Source organism: Oryctolagus cuniculus, chromosome 11 (genome assembly GCF_964237555.1).
Source record: "Oryctolagus cuniculus chromosome 11, mOryCun1.1, whole genome shotgun sequence".
NCBI lineage: Eukaryota > Metazoa > Chordata > Mammalia > Lagomorpha > Leporidae > Oryctolagus > Oryctolagus cuniculus.
The window spans coordinates 71,287,054-71,307,043 of record NC_091442.1 but is presented as its reverse complement, the minus strand read 5'-3'; the positions used below and the strand labels follow the sequence as shown (position 1 = coordinate 71,307,043).

The following is a 19,990-nucleotide window of genomic DNA, read 5'->3' as shown; positions in this document are numbered from 1 at the left end:
AGGCTGCTTCTCTGTCCGGGCCTGAGAGTGCACAGGTGAAGTTCGCCAGTTGCTGCTTTCTGGATGCTGGTGAGAGACCCGAGACTTCCGGGTCAGAGATGGGTGATTTGATCACTCGCTGCACAGCAAGCAGCATGAGCTCAGGCCCACCTTGGCTCTGCTTGCACCCCAGCTCCTGCAGGCGCAGGGTGGAGGGCCCAGGTGGGTGTGTTCAACACAGCAGGGCTGTATGGGAGCTAAGAAACAGCGCCCAGGAATCTGCTGCTTCTCTGGGAAGCAGAAGCCAACCTACTCTTTGTCCTAGAGGAAGATGCCATCTCGCCTCAAGGCTGCTCATGGCAAAAATATCCCCTGAGAAATGGCTGCATGCCTGCCACCCCCAGCCAGAACGTGTAGGGGCCCCCAGGCTGGTTACTTCTCCCAACACCCTTTGTCTATAAACTGGGTAGCCACAGTGTCTAACTCATCAAGATATTGTGAGGTTTAAAAGAGATCATCTATATCAAAATTGTAGAAGCTGGACTTTTTTTTTTTTTTAAAGAAGGGAGAAATCACCTGGCACGAAAAGTAAATAATAAATGTAAACTATTGCTATTTATAGTTGAACAGTAAAAATAGCAGAAGGAGTAGGTGCTGTTTAAATGTTTGAAGAATTGATGAATCTATGTGGGGTGAAATAATATTTTAAAAATAGGGACTGGCCTTGTGGCATAGCAGGTAAAGCTGCCATCTGCAATGCTGGCATCCCATATGCGCACCTATTCAAGCCCCAGCTGCTCCACTTCCAATCCAGCTCCCTGCTATTGCACCTGGGAAAGCAGCAGAAGTTGGCCCAAGCACTTAGGTCACCAACACGGGAGATCCGGATAGAGTTCCAGGTTGTGGCCATTTTGAGAATGAACCAGCTGATGGAAGATCTCTTTCTCTCTCTTTGCCTCTCCCCCCCTCTCTGTAACTCTGTTTTTCAAATAAGTAAATAAAACTTAAAAAAAAAAAAAAAACTCTACCAACTACTATAACCGTCATTAAAACCCTCTTGTGTGTATACATATGCACTCACACAAATACGTGAGCAACAAAAATACACATTGTAAAAGTACATGAGCCGGAGCCACGGCTCACTAGGCTAATCCTCTACCTGTGGCACTGGCACACCAGGTTCTAGTCCCGGTTGGGGCGCCGGATTCTGTCCCGGTTGCCCCTTTTCCAGACCAGTTCTCTGCTGTGGCCCAAGTGCTTGGGCCCTGCACCCCATGGGAGACCAGGAAAAGCACCAGGCTCCTGCCTTCGGATCAGCTCAGTGCGCCAGCCGCAGCGCGGCGGCCATTGGAGGGTGAACCAACAGCAAAGGAAGACCTTTCTCTCTCTCTCACTGTCCACTCTGCCTGTCAAAAAAAAAAAAAAAAAAAGTAAAAGTACATGAAAAATATAGGAAAGCAAAAACAAATGGGAAGACATTTCATGTTCACGGACTGAAAATATCCATGCTGGCCAAAGCAATCTACCTATTCAATGCAATCACTATCAAAATCCCAGTGGCATTTTTTTGAAAAAAATAGAAAAAACAATCCTAAAATTCATATGGAATCTCAGAAGACCTTAAATAGCCAAAACAATCTTGAGAGAGAAAGCAAAGCTGAGATCTCAGACTTCCTGGCCTCCAAACACATTACAAAAAGAAAATAACACATACTGGCAAGAACATGGAGAAATTGGAAGCCTTGTGCATTATTGGAGAAAATTTAAAATGATGCAGTTGTTTTGACTAAATGAAGAGTACTTAAAAGTAAAAAATAGAATTATTTGGCACTGGCATTGTGGCATAGTGGGTAAAGCCACTGCCTGTGATGCCAGCATCCCGTATGATTGACAGTTCATGTCCCGGGTACTCCACTTCCAATCCAGCTCTCTGCTGTGGCCTGGGAAAGCAGTAGAAGATGACCCAAGAGCTTGGGACCCTGCACCCACGTGGGAGACCCAGAAGAAGCTCCTGGCTTTGGCCTGGTCCAGCCCTGGGAAGTAAACCAGGAGAGGAAGTTCTCCCTCTCTCTCTGCTCCTCTCTCTGCAACTCTTTCAAATAAATAAGTAAATAAAAAATAGAATGATCACCTAATCCAACTGTCCCAAAGAATTGAAAGAATTTCAATTCCAAAGAATGTTCACTGACTCATTATTCACCATAGCAGAGAGAAGGTAGCAAAATCTAAACATTCACAAATGGACAAATGAATAAAGAAAATATGACACCTTTATACTCCAGGATATTATTCAGTCTTACAAAACAAGGAATCTGTTACATGTTATGACATGGATAAGCCTTGAAGACATTATACCAGGTGAAATATTTGCCATAAAAAGACATTACTGCATGATTCCACTTATGTCATGGATCTGAAGTAGTCAAAGTCTTAGAAAGTGGAATGGTGGCGGCCAGGAGTGGGGGAGGGGGAACAGAGCAGTTGTTCAGTGAGTAGAACTTCACTCATTCAAGATTTGGAAAAGCTCTAGAGCTGTTTTGCAAACAGTGTGCACTGAATTGATGCTACTACACTAGGGGTATGGGCAGGCATTTAGCACAACAGTGACGACGTCATCGGGACCCACCACCCCATGCCAGAGAGCCTGGGTTTGGGTCCCAGTGCTGCTTCCAGCTCCAGCTTTCTGCCACTGTGCACCCTGGGAAGTAGCAGGTGACAAGTCAAGTGCTTGGTCCCTGCCACCCACATGGGAGACCCCAGACTGAGTTCCAGGCTCCTGGCGTCAGCTAGGCCCAGCCTTGATTGCTGCATGCATTTGGGTAGTGAACCACTGGATAGAAGATAAATCAGTCATTCTCTCTCTCTCTCTCGCTCCCTCCTCTCCTACTCTCTCTGCCTTTCAAATAAAGAAAAATATTTAAAAAATAAAATCAAAATATCTCTGGAAAGTGATCAAGAGTTAATTTTATGTTTTATGCCATAATTTTTCTTTTTCTTTTTCTTTTTTTTTTTGTTTTGTTTTTTTTTTTTTGACAGGCAGAGTGGACAGTGAGAGAGAGAGACAGAGAGAAAGGTCTTCCTTTGCCATTGGTTCACCCTCCAATGGCCGCCGCGGCCGGCGCACCGTGCTGATCCGATGGCAGGAACCAGGTACTTCTCCTGGTCTCCCATGGGGTGCAGGGCCCGTTATTGTATGTCAGTCGAAACCCTTAGCGTGTTAACAGAAGAAGTGAACTCTAATATAAGCTAGGCATTTAATTAGTGATGACGTATTGCTAGTGACTCCTGTGCTGTAACCAACGTGTCACACTAACACAAGATGCTAATCCTACAGGAAACTGTGTGAGGGGAGGGGCAGGGAAGGAGGACAAGGGAACTCCCTGTACTTCCTGCTCAAGTTTCCTGCAAGCCTCAAGCAAGTGTAAAAAATTAATATTTACAAATTAAACTAAAATGAGAAAAAGTAAATGTAAAAACTAGAAATATCAACTAGAAAAAAAGCAGATTAATAACTGCATAATTTAAGAAAAATAAAATTTATAAGAATGTATCAAAAAGCTATGATTCCATAAGGAAAAGACTAATAGATCACTAGAAAAATGAGCAAAAGACTCAATGGATGATTTTTTAAAGATTTATTTATTTGAAAGGCAGAGCTACAGAGAGGCAGAGGCAGAGAGAGAAGGAGGTCTTCCATCCGTGGGTTTACTCCCCAAATGGCTGCAATGGCTGGTGCTGTGCCTATCCAAAGCTAGGATCCAGGTGCTTCTTCTGGGTCTCCCACGCAGGTGCAGGGCCCTAAGCACTTGGGCCATCTTCTACTGCTTTCCCAGGCCTTTGCAGAGAGCTGGATCGGAAGTGGAGCAGCCAGGACTCGAACTGTACCCATAACGGATGCTGGTACTACAGGCGGAGGCTGTACCCGCTCGCCACCGCGCTGGCCCCACACTGCATGATTCTTAGAGAGGAAGAGTAAGTGTTCTATAAGCACACGAGAAGAGAGTCCAGCTGCATCACTCACAGAGGATAAGCAGCTTAGAATCACTAGATTTCAGGCCGGCGCCGCGGCTCACTAGTCTAATCCTCCGCCTTGCGGCACCGGCACACCTGGTTCTAGTCCCGGTCGGGGCGCTGGATTCTGTCCCGGTTGCCCCTCTTTCAGGCCAGCTCTCTGCTGTGGCCAGGGAGTGCAGTGGAGGATGGCCCAGGTGCTTGGGCCCTGCATCCCATGGGAGACCAGGAAAAGCACCTGGCTCCTGGCTCCTGCCATCGGATCAGCGCGGTGCGCCTCCGCGGCGGCCATTGGAGGGTGAACCAACGGCAAAGGAAGACCTTTCTCTCTGTCTCTCTCTCTCACTGTCCACTCTGCCTGTCAAAAAAAAAAAAAAAAAAAAATCACGAGATTTCATTTCTCATGTATGAAACGGAAATGCAGAGCCACGCAGGCAGTGTCACATTCACATTTTACTTAGTAAGGACTGTCAACTGACATGGCTTTGGTAAGGAAAAAAATGACCCAAAACTTGGGAGTTAAAAACACGGCCTGCTAGCCTGGGTTTTCAACCTAGGACACTGCCTAACAGGTCCAGCTAAGGGCCCAATGACCCAAGGTGAGCTGAGCTTTGACTTATTAACTGCATATTTCATAACTATAAACTTAGGTGTTAAATTGCAGATAATTGGTGAGATAATATTTTGCCCAATAGAGATATGAATGATTTTTGGCTGTATAGATGAAAACGATTTCTGTTTTATAGGGACAGCACTAAAGGTTATGGTTTATTGTCCTATAGGACATTAAAAGGACTTATATTTAATTTAGTATTAATTTAGAAAAATTTCAGGGTGCTGGTTTTTCTTAGTGGCATATATATATATATAATTTCTCATTATTTTCTTTGAACTAGCCTTTTCATCCTGCTAATGAGTCAAAATAAAACTTGACCTATCCTTACTCTATATTTGTATGAGAATTTTTTTTTTTTTTACAGGCAGAGTGGACAGTGAGAGAGAGAGAGACAGAGAGAAAGGTCTTCCTTTGCTGTTGGTTCACCCCCCAATGGCCGCTGCGGCCAGCACACTGCGCTGATCCGAAGGCAGGAGCCAGGTGCTTCTCCTGGTCTCCCATGGGGTGCAGGGCCCAAGCACCTGGGCCATCCTCCACTGCACTCCCGGGCCACAGCAGAGAGCTGGCCTGGAAGAGGGGCAACCGGGACAGAATCGGGCGCCCCGACCGGGACTAGAACCCGGTGTGCCAGGGCTGCTAGGTGGAGGATTAGCCTAGTGAGGCGCTGTGCCGGCTGAGAATTGTTAACAGCTTGAAAATTATACATTTTATGTTTTATAAGAGTAGAATTTGACCAAGCATATTGTCTTAAAAATGCAAATGTTCTTTTACCTAACAATTGCATGCCTAAGAATTGATGTTAAGGAGATAAGAGTGTGCTCAAAAATTTAGCTTTAAGAATTTGTGGAGGGGCAGGCCTTGGGGCCCAGTGGTTTAAGCCACCACTTGGGACACTCACATCCTTTAGCAGAGTATTGGTGAGAGGCCTGGTTCCCTGCTTCCAAGTCCAACTTCCTGCTAATGCATCCTAGGAGGCAGATGATGGCTCAAGTGCTTGGTTCTCCTGCCACCCATGTAGGAAACTCAGGGCTCCTGGCTCCTGGCTCCTGGCTCCTGGCTCCTGGCTCTGGCCTAGCCCAGCACAGGCTGTTGCAGGCTTTCGAGGGAGTAAGCCAGCAAATGAAAGATCTTCCTTCCCCTTTCCTCCTGCCCCTCTCTTCCCCTCTCCTCCTTCCCCTCCCCTCCCCCTCTCTTCCCCTCTCCTCCTTTCCCTCCCCTCCCCCTCTCCTCCTCCCCCTCCCCTCACTTCTCCCTTCCCTCCCCTCTCCTCCTCCCCCTCCCTTCCCCTCTCCTCCCCCCCTCCCCTCCCCCTCCCTCGTCCCTCTCCCTCCCTCTCCCCTCCCCTCCTCTTCTCTCCCCTCCCCCTCCTTGTGTGTGAGAGACCATTTTTTAAGTATATGAAAATAAACACATTTTTAAAAGTTTATTTTAAAAAGAATGTGTATGAACGTTCTGTGAATAACAGTGAAATATCAAAAGTGCAACATAAGTGACTGATTAATTCCTAAGTATGTTTTTTTTTTTTTTTATTATTATTTTTTTTTTGACAGGCAGAGTGGACAGTGAGAGAGAGAGACAGAGAGAAAGGTCTTCCTTTGCCGTTGGTTCACCCTCCAATGGCCGCCGCGGCCGGCGCGCTGCGGCCGGCGCACCGCGCTGATCCGATGGCAGGAGCCAGGAGCCAGGTGCTTTTCCTGGTCTCCCATGGGGTGCAGGGCCCAAGCACCTAGGCCATCCTCCACTGCACTCCCTGGCCACAGCAGAGGGCTGGCCTGGAAGAGGGGCAACCGGGACAGAATCCGGCGCCCCGACCGGGACTAGAACCCGGTGTGCCGGCGCCGCTAGGCGGAGGATTAGCCTAGTGAGCCGCGGCGCCGGCCAATTCCTAAGTATGTTTTAAGAATGATTTCTTTTGGATAACTGAAATTTATAGGTCTTAAAAGTTTCTTTTGGGAACTGCACAGTGGCACAGTGTGCTAAGCCTCCGCCTGCAATGCTCACATCCCATATGAGTACCGATTTGAGTCCCAGCTTCTCCACTTCTGGTTCAGCTCCCTGTTAAAGGGAGAAAAATGCCGAGATGGCCCAAGTTCCTGGGCCCCTGCCACCCGCATGAGAGACCTGGATGGAGTTCTTGGCTCCCAGCTCCAGCCATCTGGGGAGTTAACCAGTGGATAGAAGACTGCTCTCTGTCACTCTGCCTTTTAAATTAAAAAAAGTAAATCTTAAAAAAAAAAAAAGCTTCATTCATATTTTCTTGTGACACTTTTGAAAGAAAAAAATAGCAAGTTTGAAAGTCACCATACCTAGTTTTTTTTTTTTTTTTTTTTTTTTTTGAAGATATATTTTTTTGGAAGTCAAAGGGAGAGACAGAGGCAGAGAGATCTTCTATCTCCTGGTTCACTCCCCAGATGACATCAATGGCCAGGGCTGGGTCAGGCTGAAGCCAGGAGCTTCTTCCTGGTCTCCACGTGGGTGCAGGGGCCCAAGCACTTTGGCCATCTTCTATTGTTTTTCCAGGTGCATTAGCATGGAACTGGATTGGAAGTGGAACAGCTGGGACACGAACCAACACTTACGTGGGATGCCAGCACTACAGACGGCGAGTTTACCCACCACACTGTAACGCCAGCCCCGTTCTGCTGTTCCTGCCATCCTTGTTGACATGTGTGGATATTTAGCCTCTCCTGCCATCTCAGGAACCCTCAGAGGCCTCCAGCAGGACAGATCCCACAGCGCGGCTTCCCTTTCTAGTACTCCCGACCTCCTCTGCGCACCTGTGACTCACGCCAAAGACATTTCAGATCCTGTCTTCATTCAGAACTGCCCATCCCCCAGAGTCCTGTGCTTTTGGCTCTGCTTTGCTTTTGGTTCAAAATGCCTTGATTGTTTTTCTGATTAAAAGAAGTAATGCACTTACTGAGAAAAATTTAAAACAGGAAATAAAAACATTGCAACCCAATGCAATTGCAATACCTTGTAACCTTTGGAACATTTTTCTAGGAACAATTTTCATCTGTCTACTTTACCTAAGTGGGATCCTACTATTCATTTGCTTTGTTATTTGATTCTTTTCTTGCCACTGAACAATGTGTCTTCCTGAGTCAATAAATGCAGACCTACAGCATCATTATTGTGGCTGAAAAATAACCATGTGACTATAATTGTCTTCATTTGACTCAGGACGTCTCAGGCTCAGCACCGGGGACTTTGGGAGCTAGGTCATGTTGTGGGAGGCAGCATTGTCCCCTGCAGGACATTTTGCAGTCGCTTGTCCTGTGTATCCGCATACCAGCAGCACCCTCCCCAAGCCACAACCATCAAAAACGTCTACAGATGTTGCCAGATGGCTCCTGTGCACAAAACTGCTCCCAGGTCAAGAACCACTGGTTTAACCAAGCTGCTATGAAGTTTGACTTCTGGATTTTACCTACTTTGTCACAATTTAAAACAGCAGAGGCCAGCATCAAGGTGCAGTGAGTTAAGCCTATGTCTGCAATGCCAGCATCCCATATCAAAATGCTGGTTCTAGTCTTGGCTGTTCCACTTCCAACCCAGCTCCTTGCTAGCATGACTGGGAAGGCAGCTGAGGATGGCCCAAGGGCTTGGGTCTTTATCCCCCATGTAGGAGACCCGGATGGAGTCTGGGGCTCCAACCAGCCATTGCAGCCATTTGGGGAATAGCCCAGTCGATAGAGGCATGTTCTCTTTCTTTCTTCAAATAAGTAAATAAATATTTTTTAAAAATTAAAACAGCAGCACTTATGAAGCTGCTAATGTGCAGTACAGCTTCAAATTACCTTTAAAGCATATATTCCTAGCAAGGAATAGCATATTTTAATTTCTGATATCCGTTCCCAGGCTGCCCTCCTGAACAGTTGTATCAAATATACAGTCCCGTCGCAGCATCGGCGATGGTGTTTCCCCAAAGCCTGTCCATTCCCAAGTATTGTCAATCCTTTACATCTTTCTTTTTAAAAGAAAAAAATTTTTGAGAGGTAGAGCCACAGAGAGAGGGAGAAACAGAAAGGTCTTCCATCCACTGGTTCACTCTCCAGATGACCAGAATGGCCGGAGCTGAGCTGATCTGAAGCCAGGAGGCAGGAGCTTCCTCCAGGTCTCCCACGCAGGTGCAGGGGCCCAAGGACTTAAGCCATCTTCCACTGTTTTTCTAGGCCACAACAGAGAGCTGGATCGGAAGAGAAGCAGCCGGGTCTAGAACCGGCGTCCATATGGGATTCTGGCACCACTGGCAGAGGCTTAGCCCACTACTCCATGGCGCCGGCCTAATCCTTTACATCTTTCTTAGCAATAAGCAAAACAAAATGTAACCAGCCCTTGATGGCCATGGGGGATTATTTCCAAGATCCTCAAGGATACCAAAATCCAAGGATGCTCAAGTCTCTCATGTAAAGTGGCATAATGTTTGCATAACGCAACCTCTCAAGCCAGCACTATGGCATAGTAGGTTAAGCCTCTACCTGCAGCACCATATGGGTGCCAGTTTGAATCCCGGCTGCTCCACTTCCAATCCAGCTCCCTGCTAATGCACCTGGGAAGGCAGTGAAAGATAGCCCAAGTGCTTGAGTCCCTCACCCACATGGGAGACCCGGAAGAAGCTCTTGGCTCCCGACATTAATTAGCCCAGTACCAGCCATTGCAGCTGTTTGGGGAGTGAACCAGTGGTTGGAAGACCTCTCCTTCTGTTTCTCCCTCTCTTTTCCTGTAACTCTGCCTCTCAAATAAATTAATCTGTTTTTTTAAAAAAGCATATTCTCCCAACCTAAACCTCTGGATCACATATGATACATAATACAATGTAAATGCTGTATAAATAGTTGTTAGACTACATTGCTTAGGGGATGATGACAAGAAATATCTATACACATTAAGCACAGATGTAAATTTTCCTTTTGATCTTTGTAAAAGATTTATTTATTTGGACGTCAGAGTGATAGGGAGGGAAGGAGGAAGGGAGGGAAGAGGAGAGAAAGAGAGAGAGAGATTGATTTTTCCTCCAATGATTCATTTCCCAAATGCCTGCAACATCCAGGTCTGGGCCAGGTTAAATCCAAGAGCCAGGAACTCCATCTGAGCCTCCCGTGTGGATGTCAGGGCCCCAGGTACCTCAGCCATTATCTGCTGCTTTCCTTGGCACATTAGCAGGGAGCCGGATCAGAAGCAGAGATGCTGAGACTCAAACTCGGACTTTTGGAGTATTTTTGACCCACAGCTAGTTGAATACGCAGAGGCAGAAGTTGTGGATACAAAAGACTGACTGACTTTGCCCTTTTAATTATAATTCTTTGATTGCTAACCAGGTTGGTAACTTTTACTATATTTATTGGCTACCTTTATTACTGCTTTTATAAACTGCCTATTAATGTCCTTTGCCCCTTCTTGACTTTGTAATTGCTATTAATCCTTTCTCCCAGTCTGTCATTATTCCTGTGACCTTTATGCTGGTTTTTCCTGTACAGAAGGCATGCATTTTTATGTTGCTAAATTATTAGCTTTTTATTATGGTTTTACCTTTGATGGTGTCAAGTTTAGAAAGATCTCTGAAATCTTTTTTTTTTTTTTTAAGATTTATTTTATTATTTGAAAGAGTTACAGAGAGGTCTTCCATCCACTGGTTCGCTTCCCAGATGGCCAATCCGGAGCCAGGAGCCAGAAGCCTTTTCCAGGTCTCCCACATGGGTGCAGGGTCCCAAGGACCTGGGCCATCTTCTACTGCCTTCCCAGGCCATAGCAGAGAGCTGGATCAAAATTGGAGCAGCCGGGACTAGAACCAGCATCCATATGGGATGCCGGCACTTCAGGCCAGGGCTTTAACCTGCTGCACCACAGCACCAGCCCTGACCTCTGAAATCTTAACTCTCATGTTTTACTCCAGTAGATTAGTCTTTTGGTTTCTGAATCTTTCAAACTCTAACACTAAACTTAAAAAAAAAAAAAAAAAAAAAAAAAAAAAGGAAAGATTGATTTGAAAGAATGAGAGAGAGAGTCTCCAATCAGCTGGCTCATGCCTGAAATGACCACAACAGGCAGAACTGGGCCAGGCTGAAGCCAGGAGCCAGGAACTCCCTCCTGGTCTTTCACATGGGTGGCAGGGGACCCAAGCACTTGGGTCGTTCCTATCGCCTCCCTGGGAGCATTAGGAAGAATGTTGCATCAGGAGCAAAGCAAGTAGGACTCCAACCAGCACTCTGATATGGGATGCCAGGAACACTATGCTCTTCTTTTTTTTTTTTTTTTTTTTTTTCCTTACCTCTATACTAGTGCATCTCAAACTTGGATATCCATGTGGATCATCTGGAAATGTTATTAATGAATATCCTGATTCAGGATTGGGACAAGAGATTCTGCCTTTCCAACAAGCTCTCTGTGGTGTCAGTGCTGGCCACACTGCCTGTCACTAGGTCCTCCACCTTCAGACCTCAGTCTTGGGCGCTCCCTCCTTCCATTCTCTGAGTTGCTCACTCCTCCCCTCCTACTGAGTGTGAAAGCCCAGAGCTGCAGTTCCAGCCATCCCTCACCCTCTGGTTTTCTGGACCAGCAGTCAGTCAAATGTCTGATTTCTAAAGCAGGTTCCAGTTCCCGTTCCTTCCATGACTTCGCCTACACTTCCCTGTTCTCAAGCCCATTTCCCCTCCTTTCAGTCTCTTAATCACTGAACAATGAAAGGAGAACCTCTTCCAGCCATCTAGCGGGGGACACATTTAACATGTTAACTACTGCTTCTGTTTTAAAAATCCACTCAAAACCCTACAATGTCATGTGAAGATTTTCTAAGTCTAAATCTAAATCTTAGAAAATTCTTTTGTGGCCGGCGCTGTGGTGTAGCGGCTAAAACCCTAGCCTGAAGCGCCAGCATCCCATATAGGCGCTGGTTCAAGTCCCGGCTGCTCCACTTCCAATCCAGCTCTCTGCTATGGCCTGTGAAAGCAGTAGAAGATGGCCCAAGTCCTTGGGCCCCTGCACCCATGTGGGAGACCCAGAAGAAGCTCCTGGCTCCTGGCTTCAGATCAATGCAGCTCTGGCCATTGTGGCCAATTGGGGAGTGAACCAGCATATGGAAGATCTCTCTCTCTGTCACTCTGCCTCTCCTTCTCTCTGTGTGTAACTCTGACTTTCAAATAAATAAATAAATCTTAAAAAAAATTATTCTTGGGGCCAGTGTGGTGGTATAGTGAGTAAAGCTGCCACCTGCAATGCTGGCATCCCATATGGATGCTGCTTCATGTCCTGGCTGCTCTGCTTCCTATCCAGCACCCTGCTAATGGCCTGGGAAAGCGGCGGAACATGGCTCAAATCCTCGGGCCCTTGCACCCATGTGGGAGACCCAGAGAAAGCTCTTGGCTCCTGGCTTTGGCCTGACCCAGCCCTGGCCATTGTGGTGATCTGGCAAGTGGACCAGTGGATGGAAGATTCCCTCTTTCTCTCTCTATAACTCTTTCAAATAAATAAAAACTCTCTGACTTTCATATCAAATAAATCTTTTTAAAAGAAAATTATCCTTAAAGATTTAGTAATGAAACTGGATTATGTATTTTCAAATGGGCTCTATACAGTCCTTACAATGCATCTGACAACCTTCTCTAGGTAGGCACAATTACAATTTCAATTCTACCGGCCAGGAAACTAAGGCACAGCCAGTTAGCACAGCCCCTGAGTGTCAGATCAAGGACTGGCAACTGGACAGTGAGACGGTGAAGTTTCAGTTCTTAAAAGGCCCCCTCCAGGCTGGCGCCGTGGCTCACTAGGCTAATCCTCCACCTGCGGCACCGGCACACAGGGTTCTAGTCCCAGTCAGGGCACCAGATTCTGTCCCGGTTGCCCCTCTTCCAATCCAGCTCTCTGCTGTGGCCCGGGAGTGCAGCGGAGGATGGCCCAAGTGCTTGGGCCCTGCACCCGCATGGGAGACCAGGAGAAGTACCTGGTTCCTGGCTGCGGATTAGTGCGTGTGCCAGCTGCAGTGGCCATTGGAGGGTGAACCAACGGCAAAGGAAGACCTTTCTCTCTGGTCTCTCTCTCTCTCACTGTCCACTCTGCCTGTCAAAAAAAAAAAAAAAAAAAAAAAAGCCTCCTCTGCTGCATGCCATCAGGGCAGCACCCCCCAGGGATTCCTAAGAGCTAGATTCTAGGGATAATGTCTGCACCTCCTCTTCATCTGTATCTGCATCGTAACAAATGGGCAGGCCACCTCACAAGTGCTTTCAACCCTTGAAGGCACATCGCAGTCACCCATGGTAAGAGTAGTTGTGCTCAGTTAGTCTGGGCTGTGCCCCTGGCAGCAGTATTTTTAATCTTTTCAACATGAATGCAATTTCAAATCAATCCTTTTCAGATGTTTTGCTTTCAGGGAACCCTTGCAGGGGGCCCCCCATTACCCCAACCAGGCTCCTAAAATCCACAGGGTGGTGTGCATGTACACATGTGAGGCTGCGAGTGTGAGGGTGGCAGTGTGCACGTGCCCGTGCGTGCACCTTCAGAGCAGGGTGCAGCGGGGGGGGGGGGGTGTTTGGGTGAAGCTCTTGTTTGCCCTGGGTACAAGCACAGAAAGAACGGGGGTCGGACTGGGGAGGGCAGGTAGAGGAAACAAGCAATTTCTAGCAGTGGCTCTGCTTTCTCCCACCTGAGTTTCAGTTTTAAATTTCACTCTGTGTCAAATCCCATCTTACATAAAACGTGTGGGAAAATTTTCTGGACTCTGTACTCGAGGGCACTTAAAACCTCTCTCTTTCTCCCCATAACCCCCATCATGTTCTTCCTTCTTTTTTCTTTTTAAGGTTTATTTATTTAGGAGGCAGAGTGACAGAGGGAGAGGCAGACAGAGAGAGAGGTCTTCCATCCGCTGGTTCACTTCCCAAATGGCCACAACAGCCGGAGCTGGGCTGATCCAAAGCCAGGAGCCAGGAGCTTCTTCTGGGTCTCCCGCGTGGATGCAGGGGCCTAAGCACTTGGGCCATCTTCCACTGCTTTCCCAGGCGCATTAGCAGAGAGCTGGATCTGAAGCCAAGCAGCTGGGACTTGAACTGGTGCCCATATGGGATGCAGAGTGGCAGGCAGAGGCTTAACCTGCTATGCCACAAATGCCTCCCCTACGTTCTTTCTTCTTTAAAGCCCTTGCACTTGGGGAGCCTGGCGGGACCGGGCTCTCGGCCCTGGCTGCAGGTGGGCTGCGGGACCACCAATCTCGAGAAACCCGGCCGAGCCCTAAAAGTCTCCAGATCCGCGCTCTGCTCGCGATACCGAGGGTAGCTCGGAGCCCGGCGCGGGGCACAGGCGTGGCTGAAGCCAGGACGCACCTCCAACCTTGGGCGCCGGCTCCTGGAGGTGCGAAGGCGGCCCAGGCCCCGCCCCCGAGGGCTCCACACAGCGCTGGAGTGGCCGGCGAGGTGTCCGGGGGCGGAGCCCGGGCACCCCGCCCCCTGACCGCGCTATAACTTAGGCCAGGGCAGGGTGGCCGTGGACTGGTGGAGATGCGCGCCTGGGCGCTGGTGAGACGCGGGGCGCGCGGGGTCCGGCGTGGTGGTGGTGCGGAGCGGAGGGGCGAGAGGGGGCCCGGCGCTGAGCTTTGGGTTCCGGCCACCTGGGGGCACTGCTGCTGCCCCTGGGGCTTGCTTGCAACTTTCACCTCCCGAGCAACAGGCAGCAGCGTTCGTGCCGGGAGACCCTGCGAGCGGAGGAGCAGGGCTGGCAGTGCCTTCGTCTGTACCCAGCTTTATTATGACTTTTGTTCATTTCCAGAACATGGACTTTGCGCGCCTGTGGCTGGGGCTGCTGCTGCCTTTGGTGGCCGCTCTGGACTTCAGCTACCACCACCAGGAAGCGCTGGAGGCGTTCCTGAAGCGTGTTGCCCAGAACTACAGTTCCATCACTCACTTGCACAGCATTGGCAAGTCTGTGAGAGGTAGGTCCGGCCCCTGATCGTTCATTAAGTGCGGGGCTCCAGACGTGTACGCGGCTGCCTTTTGTATCGGTGCTGTCTGCTTTTCTTGGAGTTTTTGTCCTGTGTGCGCGGATGGGGAGTGGGCAGGGCAGAAGGAAGGGCTGACCTCTGCCGAGCCACTCCGATGTCCTAGGTCACCGAGCCCTTTTGCGTTGTTGGGCTCAGTGTTTTTGCACCTTGTAGACGCTGGTTGTGTGGGATGTGTATTTCCATTCCTTTTCTAGATCCGTTTCTCCCAGGAAAGGCTGTTTATCCACCTCAGTTATCCTTTTTGTTAGTTTATTTGCGTATGTCTTGGACAGTTAGTATCATTTCTTCAATCTCTTTGATGCTGAAGTAGTGCAAGTTTTGTTGCTAAGATTTTTATGCCATGTGTAATTAAGCGCATGACTTAAAAGTGAGGCAAAACTATCATTTCTGCAAGTTTCTTTTCATCCTAAGTAGCACGGTTCTGTTGGTAAGATTCGTGTCATCTATAATTAGTCCTGTGGCTTAAAGTTATGCAAAACCATGGCTCTGTCACTAAAGGCTGATTTTTAAAATTATCCATTTCAAGGAGATAATGGCTACATTGTGTGTGTAGATGGATGTAGATACTGATACTCTTCCTAGCATTTTCATGTTTATTATTGAATTGCTTCATTGTTTTAATTTAGAAACTATGTACAGGCATATTATATTATTCTGATTTTTACAGACAGCAAAGTTGAATCATGGAGAAATTAGATAGTTTGTTTCAAGATCACTCAGATGCTGATTTCATAGCCAGAATTGGCATTCAGATCATTTCGGACAAGGCAAATAATTTCGTCACATACTGTCATTTCTTAATCATCTTTTACTATACTGATAACCCCAAAGACATTACCAGAAAACTTAATAACTGAGTTTAAAGTTTCATGAAGTTTATGCAATTTGTATCACAACTCTTTGTAATGTGTGTGCAAACTACCTGGATTTCCATTCTGAGCTTTCAAGTCAACTTAATTACCATATACTTAAGCAATCATTTTTTTCAAAACAAATTAATGGGATGATTTTTACATTAGGAAAAAGTATTAGCATGCAATGCAAAAAACAAATTATGGGCTGTGTGCAATACTACCTTCATTTTTAAACAACGTTGCCAAAGAGTTGGTGCCAGAATTACTCCACATTGCTCTATAATCCAAAATTACAGAGGCTGTATATTTAGAAATCAGATTTTGAATCAGCATATGTACCTTTTGAAATCATTTTCCCTAAGGCTAGAATAGGGCAATTTAAAAAGATCTAAGAATACTAATTATATTAATAAAGAAAATATAGAACACAACCAGCTTGAGTTATTGTTCAGTCATCGTTTAAACCACAAGATGATGAGGATGTTGTTAATTTTAAGTGCTAAATGACTTGGTAACTTTTTATGTTTTCAAACACAAAGTGCTTGTGAAAGACACTTGGGGACTTTCTTTCTTAATGAGTACCTATTATTCTGATTTATCCTGCGTGAAATCAAACCACAGTGAAAGCCAGCAGGCTTAATTTTATTTTTACCTTGTATGCACTCTTGTGGTTAAAGGATAGAAGGGTTATACTGTAAAATAAAATCTGACTCTAGCAGTCCAATATTTGTGTTGAATCTGTCGCTTTTAATAATTACTGAGAATAGGAAGAATCTCAAATCCACCATTAGGTTGTAAGTGGCAGGTTGAGCTGCATGCCAGTAGCTGGGAGTCAGTTGACACAGTATCACTGCCTATTGGCACAACAATAGTATTCTTTTGCTGGTACGCCCCTTCCTTAGATAGGGAATCTTCCCATTCTGCCCTCTGCTGTAGCTGGAGTGTGTTCACAAACAGGGTTTGCTATATGTGCTATTTATTTATTTATTTTTACTATTATTAATATGGGCAACCTTACCCAGAAGGAAATATAATATCCCTACCTGGCCAAATATGCTTTTAGTTTTTGTAAATTCATATCTCATATCTTCTCATTGCTGTAATCATGGATCATATTTTGCTTTTCTTTCTATTTCACTACTATTTCCAAAAGTAGTATGAATTACTTGCTGCCTCATATTACATTTTTAAAAAATGTGAAGGCGCTCTCATCTGCTTGTTCACTCTCCAAATACTCTCAGTGGCCAGGGATATAATAAGGCTGAAGCCAGGAGCTGGGAATTCATCCCAGGTTACCCACATGGATGGTAGGAACTAAGTTACTTGAACCATCCGTGCTGCCTCCCAGGGTGCATGCTAGCCAGGAGCCGGAACCTAAAGCCCACCTGGGATGTGACCTCGGTTATTCCAGTACAGGATATGGGCACCCCAAGGGGCATCTTAACTGTGCCAAATGCCTAAGCCCACCCCACTCTTTCATCTTCTTGATTATGCGAGTTTTCTCATTTACCTCTTTGGGGCATCTGTATAGCGTCTGATTATCTCTGTTATAAGCAGTGATGCTATCAATTTGTTGGTACATGTCCCGATAATTACCTTCTATGATCGTATGTTGTTTTCTCAGTCTTTTGAGATTTTTTGAAGCCCACAGAGAAGTCTAGCACGCAGATGCCCCTTACCTAGATTGAGCCACGGTAGTCTGACACATTTCACTAGCGCCTTCTGGAGGAAATCCCGCTACCTAGTGACATGGTGAAGAAAATCTTTGATGAAAGAAGAAAAGCAACGCAAAGGGAAAAAAAAAAAAAAAGACTGAGAAAAATCAGAAAAGGTACTTTCTTCCATGTAGTTAAGGGAATATTTCCCTTTTTGGCTTCTAACCCCTGACGCCTGGCATACAATCAATAATCTATACGGGTTTATTTAATGGATTCTACATCTGCTGAGCAAGAAGCCCCCTAGAGGTGCAGTGTTGTGCAGTAGGTTAAGTGCTACCGCGATGCCTGCATCCCATACTGGAGGGCAGGTTCCAAGGCTGGCTTCTCCGCTTCCAATACAGCTCCCTGCTGATGCACCTGGAAAGGCAGCCCATGAGGTTTCAAATCTTTGGGTCCCTGCCACTCCCACGGGAGACCTGCATGGAATTCCAGGCTCCTGACTGCAGCCTGGCCCAAGCCTGCATATTGTACCCATTTGGGAATTGAACCAGCAGGCGGAAAATCTCTGTCTCTGTCTCTGTCTCTCTCTCTCTGCCCTTTGATACAAGGAAACTTATTTTTTTTAAAGTGCCATAAAAAGCAAAGATGTGTGCCATCCCTTCTGTGCTACTCTAAGCACCCCCTCTCAAACACAAATGCATTTGCTATGTACTTCTCACTTGATATTAGCCAAAAGGCTGAGAAATGAAAACTGTGTACCTCGCAAGCGAGGTTCTTCACACCTTCCAAAAATAGTTTAGAACCATTTTATTTTTTTAAGGGAAGAAAAGTCAAAAGAGAAAGAATCTTGTCTTGAAGGCTGCTCTCAATGGATTGTCACTGCTGGGGAGCTGCTCAGCTATGAACAAAGCCCCGTAAGACGTTTCTAAATGAGATGTCCAAACATCTCTGTTTGAGAAATTTGTCTTTCCTCCTGCTAAGTCCCCTCTTTATTTTATCTGCATGAGGAAGTTTGCAAAGGGGAAGGGGTAGATAATCATCATCTCTCTCTCTCTCTCTCTCTCTCTCTCTCTTTTTTTTTTTAAGTTTCTAAGGATTTTATTCAGTGAGAGGAATGCACAGGAAAGTGAGGGCTTTAATTAGGGGAGAGAGAGGTCTAGAAGCTAAATTGGATCCACACCAGGCAGAGAGCAGGCCAGGAGCCACGTGGAGCAAACACGTAGACAGGAGAGCAGAGAGCTGGTGGCCCGAAGGCCACGGTGCCCACAGGGGAGCAGGGGTGGGGCCAACTGTGTTCTGGGCCTTTTATTTACTCCCAAAGGGGGAGTGGTTACGTAGTCTGATTGGCAGATGGACACGTACAGGTGTGGTCAGGTAGGGGCATGAGATCATGCAAGGGGCATGGTGGAGAGCGTGGTCTCCAGCTTATAAATCTAATCAAGTTGGGGCCGGTGCTGTGGCGTAGCGGGTAAAGCTGCTGTCTACAGTGCTGGATCCCATAAGAGCACCGATACAAGTCCCAGCTGCTCCGTTTCCAATCCAGCTCTCTGCTGTGGCCTGTGAAAGCAGCAGAAGATGGCCTAGGTCCTTGGGCTCCTGCACCTGTGTGGGAGACCCGGCGGAAGCTCCTGGCTCCTGGCTTCCAATCAGTACAGCTCTGGCTGTTGCGGCCAATTGGGGAGTGAACCAGTGGATGGAAGGCTCCTCTCTCTCTCTCTCTCTCTCTCTCTCTCTCTCTCTCTCTCTCTGCCTCTCCTTCTCTCTCTGTGTAATTCTGACTTTCAAATAAATAAATCTTCAAAAATAAATAAATAAATCTAATCAATTTGAGCCTATCTGCCTACCTATATCATTTCCCCCTCAGAGACTCCAGACCTTAATCTTAAGGGTGTAGAATCGTATTTTCTATAGCTGCTTCCTTCTTGTTAGGAGCGCGGCACAGGCCCTGCCTGTCTGGGTCTGGCAGTTTCTGACTATCTCATCTAACAAGTTCACTTTGTGAGCTGGCATAGGCTCGGTCACCACCAGGGGCTGTGTCCCCTGCAAACCAGCTTTCTTATCAAGGCCCCTCCAGTGCATCTGGTGTTTTAATTATTTTAAACTCAACAACTCAAAGTAGACATCATCTTCTTTTGCAGTGTGCATGTCAAATGCAGCACAGAGCTCATGCTAGTGTGAGAGGGAAGATTCACACTCGGGTCTGCCCATCTTACAGGGCTATCTTGTTTTCCTTTAAAGAGCTAGCCATGGGTGCAGATAGTTACATGATATTCAGTTTATTTCTAAATTTTCCCTGTTATAAACAGTGCTGTGAAGAACATCCTCCTAGCTAAGCCAACAAAAGTTGTCTAGACACGGGCTTGTGAACCATGGCACCCAAGTTCAGGCCCTAGAGCCTGAAGTTTGTGGCTGTGTGCCTGGCACATCCATAGCAAATGCTACATAGGAGCTGCCATCACTATTACTGTTATGACGGGTGCATGTCCAGAAAGCAAATTACTGAGCCTAACAGTTTCAAGAATTTGATACATAGAGCCAAACTGTCCCCCGAGAAAGTTGTGCTGAGTCCTGATTTCTCAGGAAGACCTGTCATAGTCACAAATCAACACATACAACATTGATAGTTTGAAAGGTTATGGTAATTCTCATTGTTATGTTAATGTTTAAATCAATTACATTTAAAATTGATGTATTTATTTATACATATAAGAGACAGAGTGTGAGACAGACAGTGTTCTCATCCACTGGTTCACTCCCCAGATGCCCATAACAGCTGGTGCTAGACTGAAGCCAGAAGTCAGGAACTCAATCCAGGTCTCCCATGTGGGTGGCAGGGACCCAACCACTTGAGCCGTCACTGCTGGGACCTGCAGGAGCAGGAAGCAGG

General features: G+C 46.7%; 1 protein-coding gene across 2 annotated transcripts in view; it reads left to right on the top strand.

Moving 5' to 3' along the window:
• CPM (carboxypeptidase M) overlaps positions 1-19,990 on the top strand; it is a 142,452-nt gene that overhangs the window by 33,751 nt on the left and 88,711 nt on the right. The window contains exons 1-2 of one of the 2 annotated variants that reach the window (XM_051846435.2): positions 14,024-14,109; positions 14,360-14,526. In XM_051846435.2, coding sequence (XP_051702395.1) covers positions 14,092-14,109; positions 14,360-14,526 — 185 coding nt within the window. In that variant the 5' untranslated portion in view covers positions 14,024-14,091. Of the gene's footprint in view, positions 1-14,023; positions 14,110-14,359; positions 14,527-19,990 lie in introns of those variants that run through there. The other variant, XM_051846436.2, reaches the window with a different exon arrangement.